Source organism: Patiria miniata, unplaced genomic scaffold (genome assembly GCF_015706575.1).
Source record: "Patiria miniata isolate m_02_andy unplaced genomic scaffold, ASM1570657v1 HiC_scaffold_1, whole genome shotgun sequence".
Taxonomy (NCBI): domain Eukaryota; kingdom Metazoa; phylum Echinodermata; class Asteroidea; order Valvatida; family Asterinidae; genus Patiria; species Patiria miniata.
In genome coordinates this window covers 24,727,767-24,746,740 of record NW_024037047.1, presented here as the reverse complement: position 1 = coordinate 24,746,740, position 18,974 = coordinate 24,727,767, and the positions used below count along the sequence as shown (strand labels likewise).

Genomic DNA, 18,974 nt, shown 5'->3' with positions numbered 1-18,974 from the left:
GCAAGTTTGACTGTTTTTATTCTGTGCCCCCAAAAATTCAAGTCATGCCTTCGGCGTTTGAAGGGGGTTTCAAAAGAAAAAACGCGACAAATCCTGGAAAAATTCAGAGAAAATCACTAGATCATTATGCGCATGCGTGCATTATTATAAATTTATTTGCAAATGTCTATGCTTCTGGATATCGGGCTATATATGGCTGCACTGTCACATCACGGTGTTAAATCGGGATTTGTCTTCCACATTTTCAGCGACATAGTTCTACAAATACATTTCATGTTTAATTACTCGATCGGCCGTTGGAAAAATGGGTCGGACATAATCGGTCGTCGGACACAATGGGTCGGACCTAATCGCCGTCGGATATTATGGGTAGGACATAATCGGCCTTCGCTCGTCAAAATCTGTTGTCGGTCCTAATTGACCAAACGGAGGGTCTTGAGCATTCACACAGCACTGCGCTCCGCCTAGCATGTATTCGTCAACACACATACTGAAATTTGTATTCTTGTGGAGACATTTCTTTGTTCTCGTGTAATAACGTTTTCGAGTTTGAAAGTGACGTTTCGAAATGCTTTTATTTTAACCAGAATTAATTTCCTTGGCTGAAATTCGGACTTAATCCTGATATCTATTTCGTGAAAATCTTGTGGAGACATATTCATCTATAGAAATTGCCCTATGGAGACGTATACAATCTTGTGTTCCCTATTGTGTGCACGTCTCCAGAGGGAACGGTGTATCAGATACCTTACACAGGCATAGAAGTGGGGTACTTCCTTTGTTCTCGTGTACTACAATTTTGCAATGTCGCACACTAAGGCAAAAAAAAAAAAGTCTCCGGTTTCTGGTATGCGCGCGCGTCGCCGTACCATGCGCGTCGGCAAAATGAAAACGTTTTTTCTTTCAATGAAAGATGATGTCTCAAAACCACCAAACTCACTGGTTAGACTGGAATCCTGCTGCTGCACAATTTTAACGTGTTTTTAGATGGGGTTATGATCGAGAATAAGCTTTATGTGGCCTCTCTGGACTCCCATATATTTGCACTAAGTTTAGTCGGGCATTATTTGCAGTCATCAGCCGACATTTGAAGCAAAAATCAGGTAAAAAAAAAAAAAAAGCCGCGTCGCCGTACCACTTTTGGACAAGCTCCATACCAGAAACCGGAGACTTTTTTTTTTGGCCTAATGTCAAAATCCTCTTATTTTAACCAGAATTAATTTCCTAAGCTGAAATTGGGACTTAATACCCCTTTTCTAAAAGTCTTCAATTTGCGACGGATCAACCCACCTTGGAAATTCCTTGTTTTTTTAAATAAAATCCATCTATCTATTTTGTGAAAAACTTGTGGGGTAGGCCCTACCAAAACGGTACCCCGCAAGTCGGTGGGCATTCCTTGTGGGGTACCTCCCATTGTTCCGGTACACCACAAGGCAGTGTTTGTGCACGCACCCAGGTTAACGTTACATACCTTGTGTAGACTTTCCATTGCTTTCGTGTATTATTATTAGTATTATTATTAAATGGTTTATTTAAGAAACATCATATCGCAGCCTCGCGGCCGAATTGCACAATGTTTTACATGATTTACAAATATTGTTAAAAGACAATGCTTACATACAAATAAGAAACACGAAACAATGACACATTACATTAAAAAAAAACACTTATTAAATATTATATTTAAGGAACAAAAATACATAATCAGCCCTTTAGCTAAAATTATAAACTTTTTTGATAAAATTCAATTTAAAGAATCAGTTTTGTAATAACCCGTAAATATAAAGTGAAAAGGTAAAAGAGTTGTGTTGGAACGTGACATATGCATTAAAAATGTAAAAGTTATACAGTGAGATACAAGAGACTGAGACTGGTCAATTAATACGCTGTTGCTTCTCAATAGAGATATATATTACTTCGTATTATAAAGTCTTATTAAAGATGTTATTGGGCTGTTTCTCATTCTTGTTGTTCTACGGCGAGGCTCTGGAATTGTTTTAGTATGTCTTAACTGTCTTGTGTTTTCCGCAGAAAATTCTGAAACTGTTTTGAATGGGTTATTGTCTTTTGCATGAATGAAGTACACAATGATACTCGCCTTTCTTCTAAGTTTTCCATACCTAGCACATTGTTTGAGTTCTCCTAACGTATAAAACGTCTGCCAAGAATAATTCGAAAAGCTCGTTTTTGGATTGACTCAAGAGCTAAGCACAGCTTGTTGGTGAGACCACTACTCCAGACTGGAGCCCCATATTCCAAGATGGGGCGAATATAAGAACAGTACACTGTCAACAAGTCATTGTCGGGCAGACGATGTCGTTTGAGGACACGTAGCATATGTAATTTTCTATTTGCTCTCTTAACAAGATCAGCTACGTGTGATTCCCATTTCAGTTCATTTTGAATTAGAATGCCGAGTAATTTAAGTACATTAACACACTGCAACGAATGGCCATTAATGCTAATTTCATTCATTACTGCAAGATTCCGTGAGAAATTAATTTGCATTACACAACATTTGGCAGGATTCACTTTCATGTTATTGTCACTCGACCACTTTACAATATGTGTAACCGCATCTTCCATTCAATCACCGTCATGTCATCAACGTATTTATAGGCATTGATACCGTCTAGTGCACATGCATCGTTTAGCATTGTGAGAAAAATAATAGGGCCCAGGCGTGTTCCCTGCAGTACTCCAGCATGTAGCACAGACCAGTTGGACATAATGCGATCTATACCTTACACGTTGTTGCCGCGATACAAGGAAGTTCGTTATCCATGGGATCAGACTTTCTCGCACTCCTAATTTCAATAACTTTGAAACAGCAATGGAGTGGTCTATGCGGTCGAATGCCTTCGAGAAATCTGTGACAAGCAGAGTTGATGTAGATTTAGACTTCTCTGCATTCAGAAATACATTGTGTAGAATGTTTATTATGCAGTGTGAAGTCGACAAGTTTTTCCGGTTGCCAAACTGGTTGGGGTCCAATCGAGGTTCTATGTCACGTAACACCCACTTCGCCTCGAACCCTTCCGCTATTTTCGCGAAGTGATCCGAAAGTGATACCGGGCGCAACTTTTCTATAGTTGGGGGTATGCTTTGGGAACAGGTATAACAATCGCATGTTTCCACTCATTCGGTACGACATTTTGTTGCAGCGAAGAGTTAATAATGTGTGCAAGGGGTGTTGCCAATTCATAAGAGAACTGACGAATCACTCTCGTTGGAACACCGTCCGGACCTCCAGCATGCTCTACTCTGCATGTTGCATCACGTTCCACCTTCATTACCAACTGATATTACTCTGGATTATTTCTTAGATTTGCTATGCAGTCTTTTTCGTTTCTGTCCGGTACATTTTACAGCTTGTCACCAAAAAGTGTTTCATGCTTCTCATGATTATATCGTTTATAAAATGAACTTTTGATGCTCGTGGTAAACTATTGTCGCTTACAAAAATATTAACAATATTAACCTTAAATTGGCCGGGTTATTTTGACCTCACAGCCGGGGGAGAGGATGGTCTGGGTCACTGAGTGTAAAAAAAGTATGAAACTTGGTGCATGCGTGGACCAACCTTTCATAAACATACCCTAGAAATGTCATGACTATAGGTCAAATGGTAAACAGCTTATTCATTATTCATACACACCAATGATGATGTTGCTTTGTGTACAATACATTATAGGAAAATTCAGTTTTCACGGCGTGAATATTTTGTTTGCGCTGCTCGGTTACTCATAATTTTGTTTTTGTTATGTTATTTGTTTTTGGTATTAAACGATGCGCAAGACTCGAGGCTAAAAAGTCAGGAAAGCTCGGGAGGGGGTATCCCAGAGAAAAACAAACTGGGGGGATTCCGTTCCAGCCCTTTTAAGCTTAAAGGACGGATAAAATACAAGCATGACAAATAAATTATCGTGTAGGAACTTAAGTAAAAGATAATACACAGTGCAAGCAGCCTCTTTATTAAACATATTCAATTGGAAAACAAATAAAATTGCAGGTGAGTCATTTCGCGTTGTAAACAAAGCCCTAATATAAAAAGCTGTAGGGTCCAAGCATATAGTTTTAGTTTCACACACACATACACGCAAAAAAAAAAAATAGTGCACATTTAATTTGCATATATTTGCACAAAATCAGCCATAAGGAAATACAAAATAGCCAATTTCAGTCAGAAGACGTCATGATATTCCAAAGACATGTTTTGCACTGCCGGTTACTACAAAGGTGAAAATAATTACGTATATTATTTGACAGAAAACTCACAAAAGGATTTGTATACTACGAAAAGTAATGCCCACTTCCCCAAAAGCCCCGCCCCCTCTATTAAACTCACGGTGTTCCCTTCAGATGTATCCATAATACTTGCAGAGGAGAATGTGCGTAATGATCGTAGCAATCGTCGCAGTCACGCAAATACTCACGAGAACTCGCAGCACTGTCTTCGCGTACTCAGACTCTGTCAGACACAAAGAAAATACATTCTTTCCCCAACCATTTTAAATACAACAGGAGGCAAACCTTGAACATTAATATATTGAACTGAAAGTTATGGGAAACGAAGACGATCGCAAAAGCTGGAGACAATATATACAGGGTGACCCAAACAAGCAACCCTAAAACATTTGCCTTTAAAACAAAAGGGGTGAGTGAATTCTGATGTTTTTTGTATCAGATTAGAACTCAGAGTTTTTTCTTTCAAAAACAACTGGAAAAAAAAATAAAAATAGCACTGTGGGTTATTGAAAGAATGCCAGTAATGAAAAGTGGTCATGCTCTTACGAACTTTTGCTTTGTCAAAATGACATTCGGAAAGGTTGATGCTAAACTTAATTTGGCAATAACAATGTAATATCTTGACTGATGGGAGGTGCTTAAACTTCATGATCATGACAATGTGAGCAAATAATAAAGCTGGTCCCAAAGCACATAAGCTTGAATTATAAATAGATAAATAAATACATAACTGAGTCTTATATAGCGCACGTATATACCAACAATTAGGTACTCAAGGCGCTGGAAATTATGTCAATTATTAAAGAAAGGTAAATAACGTTCATGAGAAATATGAGACCCATTATGTAGCACCTTATAATGGTTTACAAGGTGCTGCGGTGCACACTGCAGCCACTGCCAGAAGCACCGGGACAAACCCCTTCTCTTAGCGATAAGTGTTACCTACGGCTGTACGTCCCATCCGAAGGACGAAGCAATAATGGTAAAGTGCCTTGCTCAAGAGCACAAGCACCATGTTCCCACGGTCAGGATTCGAAATCATGCACCACGGCACACGAGTCGAACACCGTAACCACTGGACCATAGCGCCCCACCCACTTGTATTAAATTGATTAAGGACCAGATTTCGGGTCATATATTGGTGTTACAGGCTAATCCTATACGATAGCACTGCCCAAAATCACAGTCAATGAATCAGTCAGTCAGTCAGTCAGTGTCAGTCAGATGGCAGACATCCCAGCCAGACAGATTTGTCTGGTGATAGCGCTGTGTTCCTTTTATCCCTTTTTCTAAAGATCCTCTTCTGGGGTGATGTGTTCTGAAAGGAACATCACCCCACAAGTATGATATGGTCAGAGCAGTCAGTTAGTCAGTGAGATACATAGGTGCAAATATAGGCACAAATGGCCCTCTGGTACCAGAAAAAAACGTAAAGTTTTGCTTACCTGCGCAAAATGTTATCAGCACTGTGGCATCAAGTGACTGATCACTGCTCGTTGCATGGCACGTTAGGTTACGTTCTCGAGTCTCGTTGCCAGGGTTTCCCACGATGTGCGAGCTGCTCACGTTGACCAGCCCAGCTCCGGTCCGCGCCTCGGTTTTAGTAGCGATCGTCTGATTGCCAAACATCCACGTGAAGTTCCAGATCCCAGGTTTGGCGTCTTGAATCCTGCACTGGAATTGCCGCGTGGTGTCAGACTGGACGCAGACGGGGCAATACTCGGGATCGTCAAGCACAGCTCCGGTGGAGAGATCCAGCAGATTCAGCGTGGCATCTCGTCCTTCAACAGAAGAGTTGTCAATTCGTGGAGGGATCATCGAAGGGTGATCAAATGAAATAAAAACACACAGACAAAACAACATACCTCAAAATGAATGAAAGTGATTCCCAGTTTTGTTCTTTTTCTGAGGAGTGGCTTGGAGTCTTGACATAAATGTATTGTTAATGAATGAATATATATTTAGAATTTCTACATAGGTATATTTGGACATTGACAGAAGATGCGACTTTCTGACAACGGTTATGGTGGAATAAAGCTGCATTAAAAGGAGGGGGGAAAAAGAACCACAAATCTGAAGAAGATTAATCAAGATGGGAGGGCAGAAAGGAACTTCACGGCTAACAACATTATTTAACCAGTTACGGATTCAAAAGGAGTAGACGGAAAGAAAATCAAACTGCTCCACAAAAAGGAAGACGAAGCTGAAATAAAGAATAATTGTCCAATCAGCCTTCTTTCACATAGGTATTAAATACTCACCCGCGTAATTTTGTATCAAAACAAAATTAACTTATGGCAACCTTGGACACTAACCAAGAGAGCAGACAGGCTTTGGAGCAGTGTTTTTAACAGCAAACCACTTGAAAGCAATAAACCAGAATAGAGATCACATGCGTATCCGCTAAATCTGTGTTTGACGAGTGGGAATTGATGCAGAATATGTCTGAGAGTGGAGTGGGGAGTTGGATTAGGCCATTCTGGCAAAATATTTGCACAACAGCCCTTAAGGAGTACTAAGTGTTCAGGAAGTGAGGTTGGACATTGTATAACGGAGAAAACTTGACTTACCAAAAATGCCAGATGATGTATCCAGAGTGTCAACATCAGTGAAAGTTATGGAAGGAACCCCGACCAGCTGAACAGATAAAAAGAGGAAGTAAATAAGCTTGTTTAACGATGCACAAGGACAAAACTAAATAGTGCAGTCTTCATCAGGTTCTTTTCCAATCTGTCGCCAAACGTCAAAACAAATTAGACTTGACAACAAATGCTTAGTTTCAGTACAACTTAAATTTGGCTGCACACACCTTGTATTCAACTGTACACAACTTTCTTCAGAACAACTTATATAACAACACAAACTGAATTGTTACACACACTGATTTATCATGGGGATCAGCAAACTTCTCTATTCTCACTCACTGAACTCAGACTGTCGTCTGTCCCTTCTAGACAAACTACAACAGAGTATACAACTTTTATACAAAGTATAACATTTAACTCGCACTGGCGTATGGCCAAACCCTTCCCGAATATCTGAACAAAAGAATCCACTTGAGCAGTATATTTAGAGCATATTTCCGGAGCTCTTTTCCGGAGCTGTAAAACACTAGAGTTTACAACCAACAATGGACTCCAGCTGGTGGTGATCAAGCATTGCGCCGGCGGAGTATAGGCTACTGCTCCTGGAGTTCTTTGAAACATACGGAGCAGTACTCTTCCTCTATGCATGCTATGATTCTAACAACAGTTACTTATGGAGCAGAAATATGGTCTGCCACTAAATACTTAAATCAAAAGCTGATCGCAACACAGCGGGCTATTGAAAGGAATTTGCTGCATGTAACATTACAATAAGGTCAATCATGGGGAAATAAGAAATAAAACAAAATCTCACGGATATTATTGATGTTATAGAAGGTCAAATAGATAAAATGGAGGCCGGCAGAACATGTAGCAAGAATTCAAGACAGCAGGTGGACTTAAACATTGACAGACTGGATGAAATGTAGCCTGATGATGATTTTTTGACACGTAGTTTGGAGGATAAAAAGAGAGTTCGAGGGTACGAAGGAAACTGTACGGTTTGGGGAATGTAAAAAAAATGGGAAATTGGTTTATGGAAATAAAACAAAATAACAAGATAGCGTTCTGTACAACACAGACTCACCATTTATAACGAGCTGCACGGTGGTCGCCGCTATATCGAGGGAGTGTGCACTGCACTCGTAAAGACCTCCTGATGACTCTGTTACGGGATCGATGGTCAAACTGCAAGCCTTATAGGTATCATTCCCCATGATGTCGGTCAAGTTTTGATTGTCACCGCAGCTAGTCACCGTTTGCTTGTTGTAAAGACATCTTAATCCCACAAAATATGTTCTGATTTTACCATTTTCGGTTGTATCAAACAAAACATATGCTATTGTCTTATAGACAACGAGGAAAAAATACATCCATGTTTAGTTTTAAAATAAACTACTGTTAATTAGTATAAACTAATAATATGTTATACTTATAATGATTAGGTTCCAGCAGGGTGAACCTTTCTGCGCTCAAAGCAACCCAGAACTAAATGCTTGGTTTGAATTAAGGCAGACATCGGCAGTGCTGACGGTGTTGCTAGAGTTAGAATGGGAGTTGACATTTTTCCAAATTAATCATTTCGACTCGTCTTTAGGCCCATTATTCCCTGCAGGGGAATATTAGACTGACACTGTCTGGCATGCACTGTGCATTGACTTTGAACTTTATTCAGCCTTTGAACTCTATGGCAACAATTGTCTATAATTTATAGACGAGGTTGTAGTTCAAGTTGGAATACGCTTGTGCAAATAATATGTTATGATAATAGTCATGCATAGGCCTATGTCGGGACTACGTGGAAAGTCTCCGTGCGAGGAACACGCAATACCACGGCAACAAGAAATCTACAATATCACAACGATTTCTTCGTTGGAGATTTATCTTACCCGACTAAATGCGCGATAATCGACTGGGAGTAATATATGAAACACGGAGCCGAACATAACGAACCGCAGGTGGTGTTAGTTTTCACAAAACACATGGTGAGTTCCAGTAATCTAACTTGTTACATATTATCATAATTATGCGCGGGTGGAATTAGCATTCTAGCAATAGGCCTAATCATTATGTGACCTACTGAGGCAAAATGACAAATGTCCCCAAAACGTTCATTTGAGTAGGCCTAATCGACGCCTGAAAATAGCCTATTATGCAAAACAAGTCTTGCTATCCAGATTCTGGCCATTCAGTGGGTGTCTTCTGTTATATTACTGACAAGGCTGGCAATGGGGCAGATCGGGGGGGGGGGGGGGCAACGGGGGCCATGCCCCCCCCCCCAAAAAAAAAAAAAAAAAAAAAAAACGGCCCCATGTTTTGTTTTAAGTGACGTCGCAATAAAAGCAGGCACTGGGTACACCACAATATTTTCTTCAAAAAGATTTGGTTAAAGTGGTCAGAAATCGCCTCAGATCGCATCACAGAGCATCCACAATCCAACAATTTTTCTTGGGCCCTTAAGCTGGCCCCTAACCCAACGCCGTAGTTTTTGGGACCCACGTTGTGGGTGACCAAATTTGTTTTTGTTCCTCCCCCCGCCCTCCCCCCCCCCCACAAGAAAAAAAATATGTGTTCTGGATCCGCCCTTATGAAGGCTGGAGAGAAAAAAAATTAAGCTTAAACACGGTGTTATTTATTGACATCATCAGACCGAATTGCCGGGAGGTTAAACCGAATGGAACACAGTACATACGTTGCATACGTATCAAAGGATAGTGTGCCCATATATTAGTAGACTTGTACCAGTCATGCGTTTTATCACAACATTTTCTATCGGGTATTCCGTAACTCGTTGTAATGCATCGGAACTTGGCATCCAAATTGATCAATTTAATAACAACGTAGTCTCCGTTTCTGATCGAAAATACATCACAGTTTCTAAAGTTGACTCTGATTGTTGAAAGTTCATACCGTGGCCCTGTTCACGTGAATGTCTGATCCTCATTTTATTTTACATATTACATTAAAGTAAAAATGATTGGCTTCTTAATGGTACCAAGTTTCTTTCTTTAGCTTCATGCATTCATTTATTTTTTAGCCGCAGGAACTTCCACAGTACGTCCCGCCGAATTTTGTCGACCGAATCTTGCCGGGGGGGGAGGGGGGACACGGTTTTGAAAACAAAATTGCATTCCGCCGATAAGGGAAGTAAAAACGCTCCTTAGTTTTCCATTTTTGCTGTTATTTATTTTCAACAAATATATTGGATACCCAGGCTTCTCAAATAAACAACAAGAGCGATTATGACATGATTTCCCCAATATATCTGACTTCAGGCTAGTCTGCATCAGACATTCATGTGGACAGAGCCACGGTATGGACTTCTGTTATGGAAGTGTGCAAAATTAAGCCTATATATCATTATCTATCCAGCCTTCAAGGGCGGATCCAGTTCTCATTATGCTGGTGCAGGTGGTGTATTTGGGTAAGCTGGGCCAGGCACTGCATCAAAAAAGCATCCATGGTGACCGGATTCATAGGGCGGGGCGGGGCGGGGCGGGGATAAACAGGGGCACTTTGAACTCTGAAACACACCAGGTCATATTCAGACCTGTGCTTCCCGTGCAATGTCTGTAGCCAGACAATTGATAAAGAATGACAACGTCCACATTGAATCATTTTGCATTAATGCCAAAAGCAACCTGAAAAATCACTGTGAAAATACAATTAAATGTTCTGTCTGACTTGCTTTTTCGACAACGATTAGTCAATATTGAGTACATTTTAAAGAAACAAAACAGATTCCACAGGAAACACAATTCCACAATTAAATGACAGTAGGCCTAATAAGGATTGATATATAATTTATAAAAAACAAAGACAGTTTACCCATTCCATTGGTGAAACCGTCACGTGGCCGGTCTTAAACAGATGATAAAGACATGGCTGGCTGGTCTTAAACAATTTTCCAGTGTCACATGGAATTTGGACTCCTATGAACTCTAATATCTTTTACCGTTTTATTGGTTACATTTTCACTATCCTCACGTAGGCATGCTCAATCCCACCAGTGAGTCAGTATTTCATATTACTACACTTCATAAATATCCATGATGAAATTGAAACACATCATTGGCAGATTCTGCCGCGCGTCCGGGAATTAAAAATGATACGTGCCCAGGTAACGTTCTCAAACTCGCTGCCGTGCGGTTTTTTTTTTCTGGAAGCACCAACAATTCCATCTGGATCCCGCCTCGTAGACATGTAGTCTGTGGCATGTAATCTTTACGGAACCAATTTGTTGTTGCATGGTAACTAATGCAGTAAAGACACATTAAAACTTGTTGGCACCAGACTATTTCATTGACTGACGAAGAACTTCGTGTTAAATAAAGATGCAAAATCTACTAAGGCCGTTATCGAAAAGGCGGTGAGGCTATTAACTATTGATGAGGTGTAGTAAAACAAATACAACATGGTTTATTTCTGGAAATAAGTTGGAATTTCTGGTCCCTCGGTGTAGGTCAGCTTGACTACCTCCCGACGCGAACCTACACCTTGGGACCAGTCTTTCCCACTACTTCCCTTCAAACCATGTTGTATTTTTATAGTTCTAAATTCACAACGCACTCACCAGGCAGCTGCATCTGCGCGTCATCATTATTTTCCGTCAAATTTCAGCCCTTGTTCATTGTCTCTCAGAAGAGAAATTCGCTTAGAAGGGAAATCCAGTGCCTTGTGTACTTTTTAAATGCAAAGCTGGTCATTTTGATACAACTCTGGATAATTTTCTTCAGTTCAGCTCTAACCAGGGCCGTCCAACCATGAGACTATCAGCCACGAGCTGATCCTTTCCGTTCCCCAATGCAATTCTGAATCTCTTAATCTCTCTTTGTTTTTCACCGTCGTGCTGGCTGCAATTTTTAAACAATTTCCCATTTCTTTTATTCCTCTTTTGTGTTTTCCGCTTGACACTATTTTATTCACTTCGCAGCATGCACTATACAACCAAGGAGTCTGAATTTCTTATAGAGTCCAATTTCGGTTCGGTGCTTCGGAGGTCGCTAGGCCCAAACCCCGCTGCAGTCAATTTCTCTGTTTAATTTTTTCGTTACTATACTTTTGATGTTGAAACAGCTAACACCGAAGTTTCTTCCATGAATTACATCACGTAATATTTACCTCGTCGTCAAATGGTTACAGCGCCCTCTTGTGATCTAACACTGTATCCAATGGGCGCAGCCATGTTGTCTTCACCTCGTGTAGAAAAAGTTCCAGACCAGTAAATAGACTGCCATACCTCAGTGATATTTACGCCCACTTCCTAAGATTATTAAAAATAATCACACAATCTCCAATGTGTTTGAGACACACATCAAATTAAAGCTTATCTAATCATCTTTCGTTTTGCGTTCAGTTATTTTTGGTCGGGGTGGGGGTGGGGGGGGGGGGGCTGGGGGTGTTATCTAACGACTTTTTGGAAAAAAAAATCCATCCAAAGATGATCATCCCTTTAAGCAGGCCTGAAGTCCATCGCCATTTTGAAAACGGACAACTACGCTCCATTGCAAAAAAAGAGCAACTTTAGGGCCTTATTTCATCCACATTTCGCCCTAATACGAGCGCGCAGTCCTCTGCAGGGTGTCCACCATTTTCCTTTTAATTGTCAAGTTCACGGCCCTCAAGATTCCCTAATACCGGAGAATTTGAGGGCATGCAAATCGTAATTTGGCCGGCGAAGGCAATTTCGATTTTATTTCTAGAAAATATATATATATTTTTTTAAACCATGCCGAATGCAGACTCCTCTTCTACAATAGTCCCGTTTCAGGCATGTTCCATTACAAAAAGGACCCTCTTTCAAATTGACAAGAGATTCACAGAACGGGTTTGTTAAAGTAACGTCACATGGGATTTTCCTCCTTTTATTTGGAACAAAAACGCAATAATTATTGATCAGCTCTTAATATCTATCACAATTGTATTTTATTATAATAAAGCGCACTGGACTTAACGACAAGATCGTAGTACCTTTACTGTCATAATAGCAAGGCGTACCTGCTCCACAAATAAAACAAAAAAGCAATCAATGCAATCAAAACAACTAAATGTCACATAATTGCTCTAAAACAGCAGACAAGTACACTTCAGAAGTACTAAGAGACTTCTATTTCACGATCTATACTAAGCAAGACATGTACAGCAATCAACCGGCAAGTTTCAACTAGCGCTGCTTGTCTGAATGTTATTAAGGTTTAAACCTGTACAATACCATTTTCTTTATTATTTAGATAACGCATAAGCATACCTCAATATATTTTTTTTGCCAAAAGCTTAACATCTGTAATTTGTTTTCTCAATTATTAAGGTGAACTAAATATTATTCTGCTGTTAATTAAATGGCTATTACTACATGTATAACATTACATTTACTTTTTTTTTAATCAAAACTATTGTACATTTAGTTGTGTATTAGGAGTGTATTAAACAAGGAAAACCTGCTTATTAGAAATACCAAGACGAAATCAAAGCCAATAAACCGACAAATTCAACAAAAAGAAGCCAAGTGACAGACAGACAGACCTGTAAAAAATTACATTAACAATGTGTCTTTATACAGGGTGTATCAAATCAGGTGTTCCCTATTTAATGGGCTGTATGAGAAAAATAATTAATCATATATTAAAGAATATTAAAGAATAAATCGTTATAGCTGTCCATTGATACCTCACGTGGCTCTCTGAAATATCGACTGAGTACCAATTATCTTAAAACAAAGGCAAAGAAACGTCGTTTTCCAATATGGTGAGTTATACGCAGTCTGAAGAAATGCGATATTGCTGTGAAATTGCGACAAACGGGAGGTATGTTGTAGGTGTTGCTGTATAAAATGGTGGGCCATAATGTTGCTCACCACGATTACCTTTTTTTTACGACGGGGTCAGAAAGTAACAAACAAGCAAACGGAGAAATGATAAGAGACGAAATATATAAGTGACAAAGTCCAAGTTCAATATAACCATTTTCAATAATAATAGCATTCTCAAATCACAAACTAAGGTTCGTTAACGTGTAGCTAGATCCGTTTATAATAATACAGTAAAATGCCCCGTGGTAAGACCGGGTATGATGTGCTTATTTAAAATACCATGCATTATACCGATTATTTTAATTGCACACGCTGTAATACGGTTATCGCTTACATAACAACACTCCATTATTGCATATTACTCGTCTGTTTGTACACACAACATGGGGCCACGGGCAAACGGTTGACGCAGTTGAAAAAACGCTGATGTATATTGCTCAGTTGTCATCAAATTCGGGCCGGATGGCACTCAAATTCTCGTAATGTACTCGGCCAAACGAAAAATAGGTCTGAAAAGTAACGAAACGAAACGAAATGCACATGTTCCTTTATAAGATTTCGTAACTATCCTCGTAGCTAAGACTTTTATATTTGACATATTATAAATCTGCAAATTTATAATTTAAGTCGGATTTAAGCATTACTTTATAGTAATTCAAGATTGCTTCCAAGAAAATTGTGATATTACAAGCAATGTGCGTGTCTGAACAAAAGCAACAATTTGTGCTTATTTTCCTCCAGCTAAAATATCTGAGAGGATGCCGGGTGCCAGGATAAATTGTTTTTATACTTACATGTTGAATTTTACTGTCATCTGTGTTACTTAGGGTAGAGACTAGTTCAGAGAAACTTGGTCTGTTGTTCGGATCCTCTTCCCAGCACTTACGCATCAGGACGTAACTAAAACGAGAAAGAAAACAAAGAAAACCGTGTGAAGATTGGTCTGTTGTTCGGATCCTCCTATTAACACTTGCATAGGCATAAATCAACTGGATGAATAGTTTTGAATAATAACATATTTGAAACATAAACTAGAAACGCATGCAGTGGTATTTATAGAGGCTCGTCCATTGCTTAAAACGGCTGCATCTCTCTTTGTCCACAAGACTATACCTTTTGAAAAGGCTCCCAGACTATTTAAGTAAGCCTATGCCAACATGATATAAATGAATGCTTCTACTCATCAAAAGGGGCTCGGCTTTGGCAAAAAAGGCATGCCACATACAGGACATTGTTTGACCTCTGTCAAGTTTGCCGCACGAGTCAGCATGAATGTTGACACACTGAAGTGCCTATACTCTCCTAATCAAATTAATGCACCTCTAAGACAACGTTTCAGCAGGCAGTTTTCAAGCAATAATTGTACATTTTGGAATGCAAACTACCTGCTGATAAACTATGCAACTAACTGTTGACATCTTACCTTTTGTCGTCACAGTTGCTGGGCTTGGGCATTCGGTATCCTCCCTTCAGCTTCCTGGCTAGTGACTCGCACTTGGTGGTCGGGTAGGGGGTTCCCCCTTCACAATGTACGTTTAATATAAATTAGATACAGCGGGAGAAAGGGAAAGGACCAATTGTTTGGTTTTTACACCACTTCCAAAAATCTTGATGGAAATAAACGGTATGAAAATATCTTAACAGATTTTTTTTTAATTTTAGCTAAACAAAGGCAATATATTTTTAAGCAGAATATTTCTTACCAACTGTGACTATTTCCCACAAGAGAATGCCAAAAGACCACCTGACGATGAGAAAAATAAAGTCACGGATTCTTTAATTTAGTATAGGGCCCAATATTTCGAAAATAAATTTAATGTTCCAGGTTTTGGCCTGGCTTCACGCATTAAATACTCAAACGATAAACAAGGTTATTTGTACTTACACATCACTCTTTGTCGTGTACCTCTTATACCTGATTGACTCAATAGCCAACCAGCGGACTGGAACTCGTCTCTATAATCAAATGCAAAGGAACAAAGATTCAAACTAAACTGTAAAAAGTCCCGGGTAAGTTTTACCCGGAATCAGTGTCATATTTGACCTTATAAGTTCCCGAGTCAGAATGACACCTTTTCGGCTAGATACAACTTTCCGGGTCACAGTTACAAACCATTACAAAGAAGTGTCAGTTTGAGCCCAAAAGCGTTATTTTGATGTTGGTTTTACGTTAATGCCAATTTATATATTCATGGACAAACGTGTAATCACATTTCAGGCAGAATTCGGGAGATTACAGATTTCAGCACCTCAAGTTGACAGAATTAGGGATATTTTGCTCTTGTAAAATGTTCTTTTCTTTGGTGATTCACTAACAGCACATGGCGATGATGGTAGTAAGCCAACGAGCAAACTTTCTCTTAATTAATGTTTTCCATGAGGAAATGTTTGGGTTCACACCCTCACAAACCCACACCCAAGTGCGTATTTGCCTGCAATCGGGGACCCCCTATTTTCCCTTTGTTTTGTTTGTACTCTAACTTTTTAGGAAGACGTCCCATACGTTTTTTTTACGCGATCAAAATTGGGGACCTTCGGGAAATTGGGGACCCTATTGTCCTCTTTTGTTCTACGTCCCCAATTGAATGCAGAAACAAACTCTAAACTAAACACAGTGTCTTCCTAAAATAAAATCACAGCAACAGCGCCCCCAGTGTTGTCCGTAAAAGCACGGCAAATGTTTAATGTTTAAAGAAGTGCACTTTTGGCCATTCAATTTACCAAAAAGGGAAGTCACATAGTTTTCATGCATATAAGAGAAGGAACAAGATGTTCCCTACACAATTTCAATGCGTGGACCCTTTAGAAAATTGAAATACGATCTTGGAATATGGGAGTTTATAGGAGTCTTGAGTATAGTTAAACATTATCTCGTAAGCGCTTTGAAACCTGAGGTATAAAGCGCTATAAGCACCACGTTATACTACCTTTGATGTTTGGACGTAGATATCCTCCCCTCTGGACAGTCCAAAGTCTGAAACCTTAGCAGTTCGCCCTTCAGATAGTAGGATGTTCCTGGCAGCCAAATCTCGGTGGATCACCTTTTGTGATAAAAAAACACAATTATAATACCTTAGAATCCACTGTGGATCACTGTGATCCACAAATTTTGACCTAGTTTCGGGTGAGATTCGACCCACAGCTGTGTTCAATTGCACTGGCAATTTTCTGGGTCAATACGACGCTTTTTTGTGTTACTCTTTTGTTTATTTGACCGAGAACAGTGTCATTTGTGACTACACAACTGCTATTTTGACCACGAATCGTGTTGAACCAAGAGAGTGTCAGGTTAAATCTGACCCTGAATTTTTGCCAGAAAAAGTTTCCTTTTTTTCAACCTTGAATAGTATTAATCCAAACAGAACTCGGATTTCAGGTCAAATCCAAACAGGGACTCCTACAATATAAATATGAAAAGAATGATTTTTTCTTATTCAACATTTGAAGAACAAGTGCAATTATGTGACTGCTTCTTACCCCCACTTTAGAAAGATGTTCCATTCCCTTGGCAACATCCAGAGCAAACTTGACCAGCTGATCGGAAGACAAGGCACCCTCGTCTGAGTCTGACTGTGAGCGAGCCGTCCGCAGGTAGCTGCGCAGATCACCGAGGGGAAGATACTCCAACGCTACGTACAGCACCTCTGAGTAAAAGAAAAGTTCCCAATGCAATCTGTGTTCCACAGTCAATGTAAGTAACGATACATTTGACTATTTAGTGTTAAACTGCTGAAAATGGGCAGAGACCGATCCATTATGAACTACGCCCATAATGTTTGACCAATCATGCTGATGTTCAGAACCGATATACATGTATGCAAAGTGAGTACAACGGGAGTCTTAAATCTGGTTCGTGGTTGCTAATATACGCGCCCACAGCACTAATCACTGGCGCCCATTGGCTAAACACTCCAGCTGCACTAAGGCCGTGTCCGAAACGGGCTTCCAGAGCTACGGCTAAGTCTATTGTCAGCGCGTCCCCGCGTATTTTCAATGGGCGCAGACCTAGACCTAGCTCTAGACCGCTGATTCGGATGCAGCCTTACTTCTGGCTCCGTTGGTTCAAATGCTTAACCGTGTGCAGTACACATGGTCAAGTTAAAATAACATCGTTTGCATTTGAGAGGCGAACGTGTTGATGACCACGATTGAAGTGGGCGCTTGTTACTGGTGCTAAAACACCATGTGTTGTGTTTTTGTATGACCCCAGCAGATTCAGATTGAGCTCGGAAAAGTTCGAATTGCTTGAATGATCGAAATGTTCGTGACATTTATTTTGGAAAACGTGACTGAATTACCACTTTCAACTTCGTTCGACTTGATCACATTGCGGACTATAAACCGCTGACTTTCAGTTTCAAAAGTATTTTTGTCTGTCCCATAAATACCTCGATACCGACATGCCCCCAGCAGCGAGACAACATTAGGATGATGGCCGATGGAGGTCATTGTGTGGAGTTCATCCATGAAATCATCTCTTTCACTCGTCGATGCATGGCCTGTTGGAGAAACAAGAAACACATTAAGAGCAGCATTCCATGCCACTACTTCCAAGCCGTGCGCATCATATGCGCATGTACCCATGTTGGATTAATACACGATTGTGATGGGTTAAAATACCATTGGGCGGGGCTTAATGGTTCGGTCTGTTGCCAGTAGGTCTGTGTAATGTATATCATAACCTCACATGATGAGTAGTTAGGTTACCTTTGAGCATCTTGATGGCAGCCCTTGTCAGTTCTCCATTTTTCATCACAACTCCTGATCGTACCTCACCGAAGCTCCCACTGCCGAGGACTTGCTCATCAACGACGAGGTCGCTGCGAGGCACCTTCCACCCCTCAGCCCAATGAGGTAGATTGTCCTCATCATCATCACTATCAGGTAGCATTGGTGTTTCCTCTTGTGTTGGTTTGTTGTCATCATTCTCGTGTTTGTCTACTTGCGGTGAAATTGTGTCTTCATATTTGCGTGCAACCAGCTGTGGAAGTTTGTACTCGTATTTGTGTGGACCTTGCGGTGAAATCCTTTTCTTGTATTTGTGTTCAACCTGCTGTGAAATGTTGCACTCGTTCTGATGTGAATCTTGTGCTGAAATCCTTTTTTCGTATCGGTGTGCAACCTGTGGTGCAATTCTGTCCTCGTATTTGTGTGGATCTTGTGGTGCAATTCTGTCCTCGTGTTTGTGTGGGCCTTGTGGTGTAATTCTGTCCTCATATTTCACTTCCGGTGACTTGGTGACCTCAGACTGATCTGGTTGTACTGAAACATTCAGGTCCAAAGTTTCATCCTTGAAAAAAATAGAGGATACAAAAACACAATATTTTGTGTGC

General features: G+C 40.1%; 2 protein-coding genes across 2 annotated transcripts; both read right to left on the bottom strand.

The window, feature by feature from the left end:
- Positions 1 to 3,888: 3,888 nt before the first annotated feature.
- Positions 3,889 to 8,050, bottom strand: LOC119732039. Its single transcript, XM_038205410.1, has 5 exons — positions 7,921 to 8,050; positions 7,173 to 7,207; positions 6,819 to 6,885; positions 5,694 to 6,029; positions 3,889 to 4,471 (listed from the first exon to the last, which is right to left on the bottom strand). Exons 1-5 carry the CDS (start codon positions 8,048 to 8,050, stop codon positions 4,359 to 4,361), a joined length of 681 nt encoding a protein of 226 aa, XP_038061338.1. The 3' UTR covers positions 3,889 to 4,358.
- Positions 8,051 to 13,855: 5,805 nt separating this feature from the next.
- On the bottom strand, positions 13,856 to 18,974 carry LOC119726469 (tyrosine-protein kinase receptor Tie-1-like). Its single transcript, XM_038198176.1, has 9 exons — positions 18,349 to 18,974; positions 18,030 to 18,140; positions 17,119 to 17,285; positions 16,569 to 16,682; positions 15,527 to 15,597; positions 15,345 to 15,385; positions 15,065 to 15,161; positions 14,436 to 14,541; positions 13,856 to 14,150 (listed from the first exon to the last, which is right to left on the bottom strand). Exons 1-9 carry the CDS (start codon positions 18,530 to 18,532, stop codon positions 14,079 to 14,081), a joined length of 963 nt encoding a protein of 320 aa, XP_038054104.1. The 5' UTR covers positions 18,533 to 18,974; the 3' UTR covers positions 13,856 to 14,078.

What these genes read in the sequence shown, in the direction of transcription:
- LOC119732039 (XM_038205410.1), bottom strand. Translation starts at nt 8,050, where the DNA reads ATGGGGAATGATACCTATAAGGCTTGCAGTTTGACCATCGATCCCGTA. An exon ending in TACATCATCTGGCATTTTTG is followed by an intron (nt 6,030 to 6,818) that starts GTAAGTCAAGTT and finishes CTTCTGTTGAAG; the next exon opens with GACGAGATGCCACGCTGAAT. An exon ending in GCTGATAACATTTTGCGCAG is followed by an intron (nt 4,472 to 5,693) that starts GTAAGCAAAACT and finishes TGTGTCTGACAG; the next exon opens with AGTCTGAGTACGCGAAGACA.
- LOC119726469 (XM_038198176.1), bottom strand. Translation starts at nt 18,532, where the DNA reads ATGCTACCTGATAGTGATGATGATGAGGACAATCTACCTCATTGGGCT. An exon ending in TGCCATCAAGATGCTCAAAG is followed by an intron (nt 18,141 to 18,348) that starts GTAACCTAACTA and finishes TTTCTCCAACAG; the next exon opens with GCCATGCATCGACGAGTGAA. An exon ending in AGCAACTGTGACGACAAAAG is followed by an intron (nt 14,542 to 15,064) that starts GTAAGATGTCAA and finishes TTCTCGTTTTAG; the next exon opens with TTACGTCCTGATGCGTAAGT.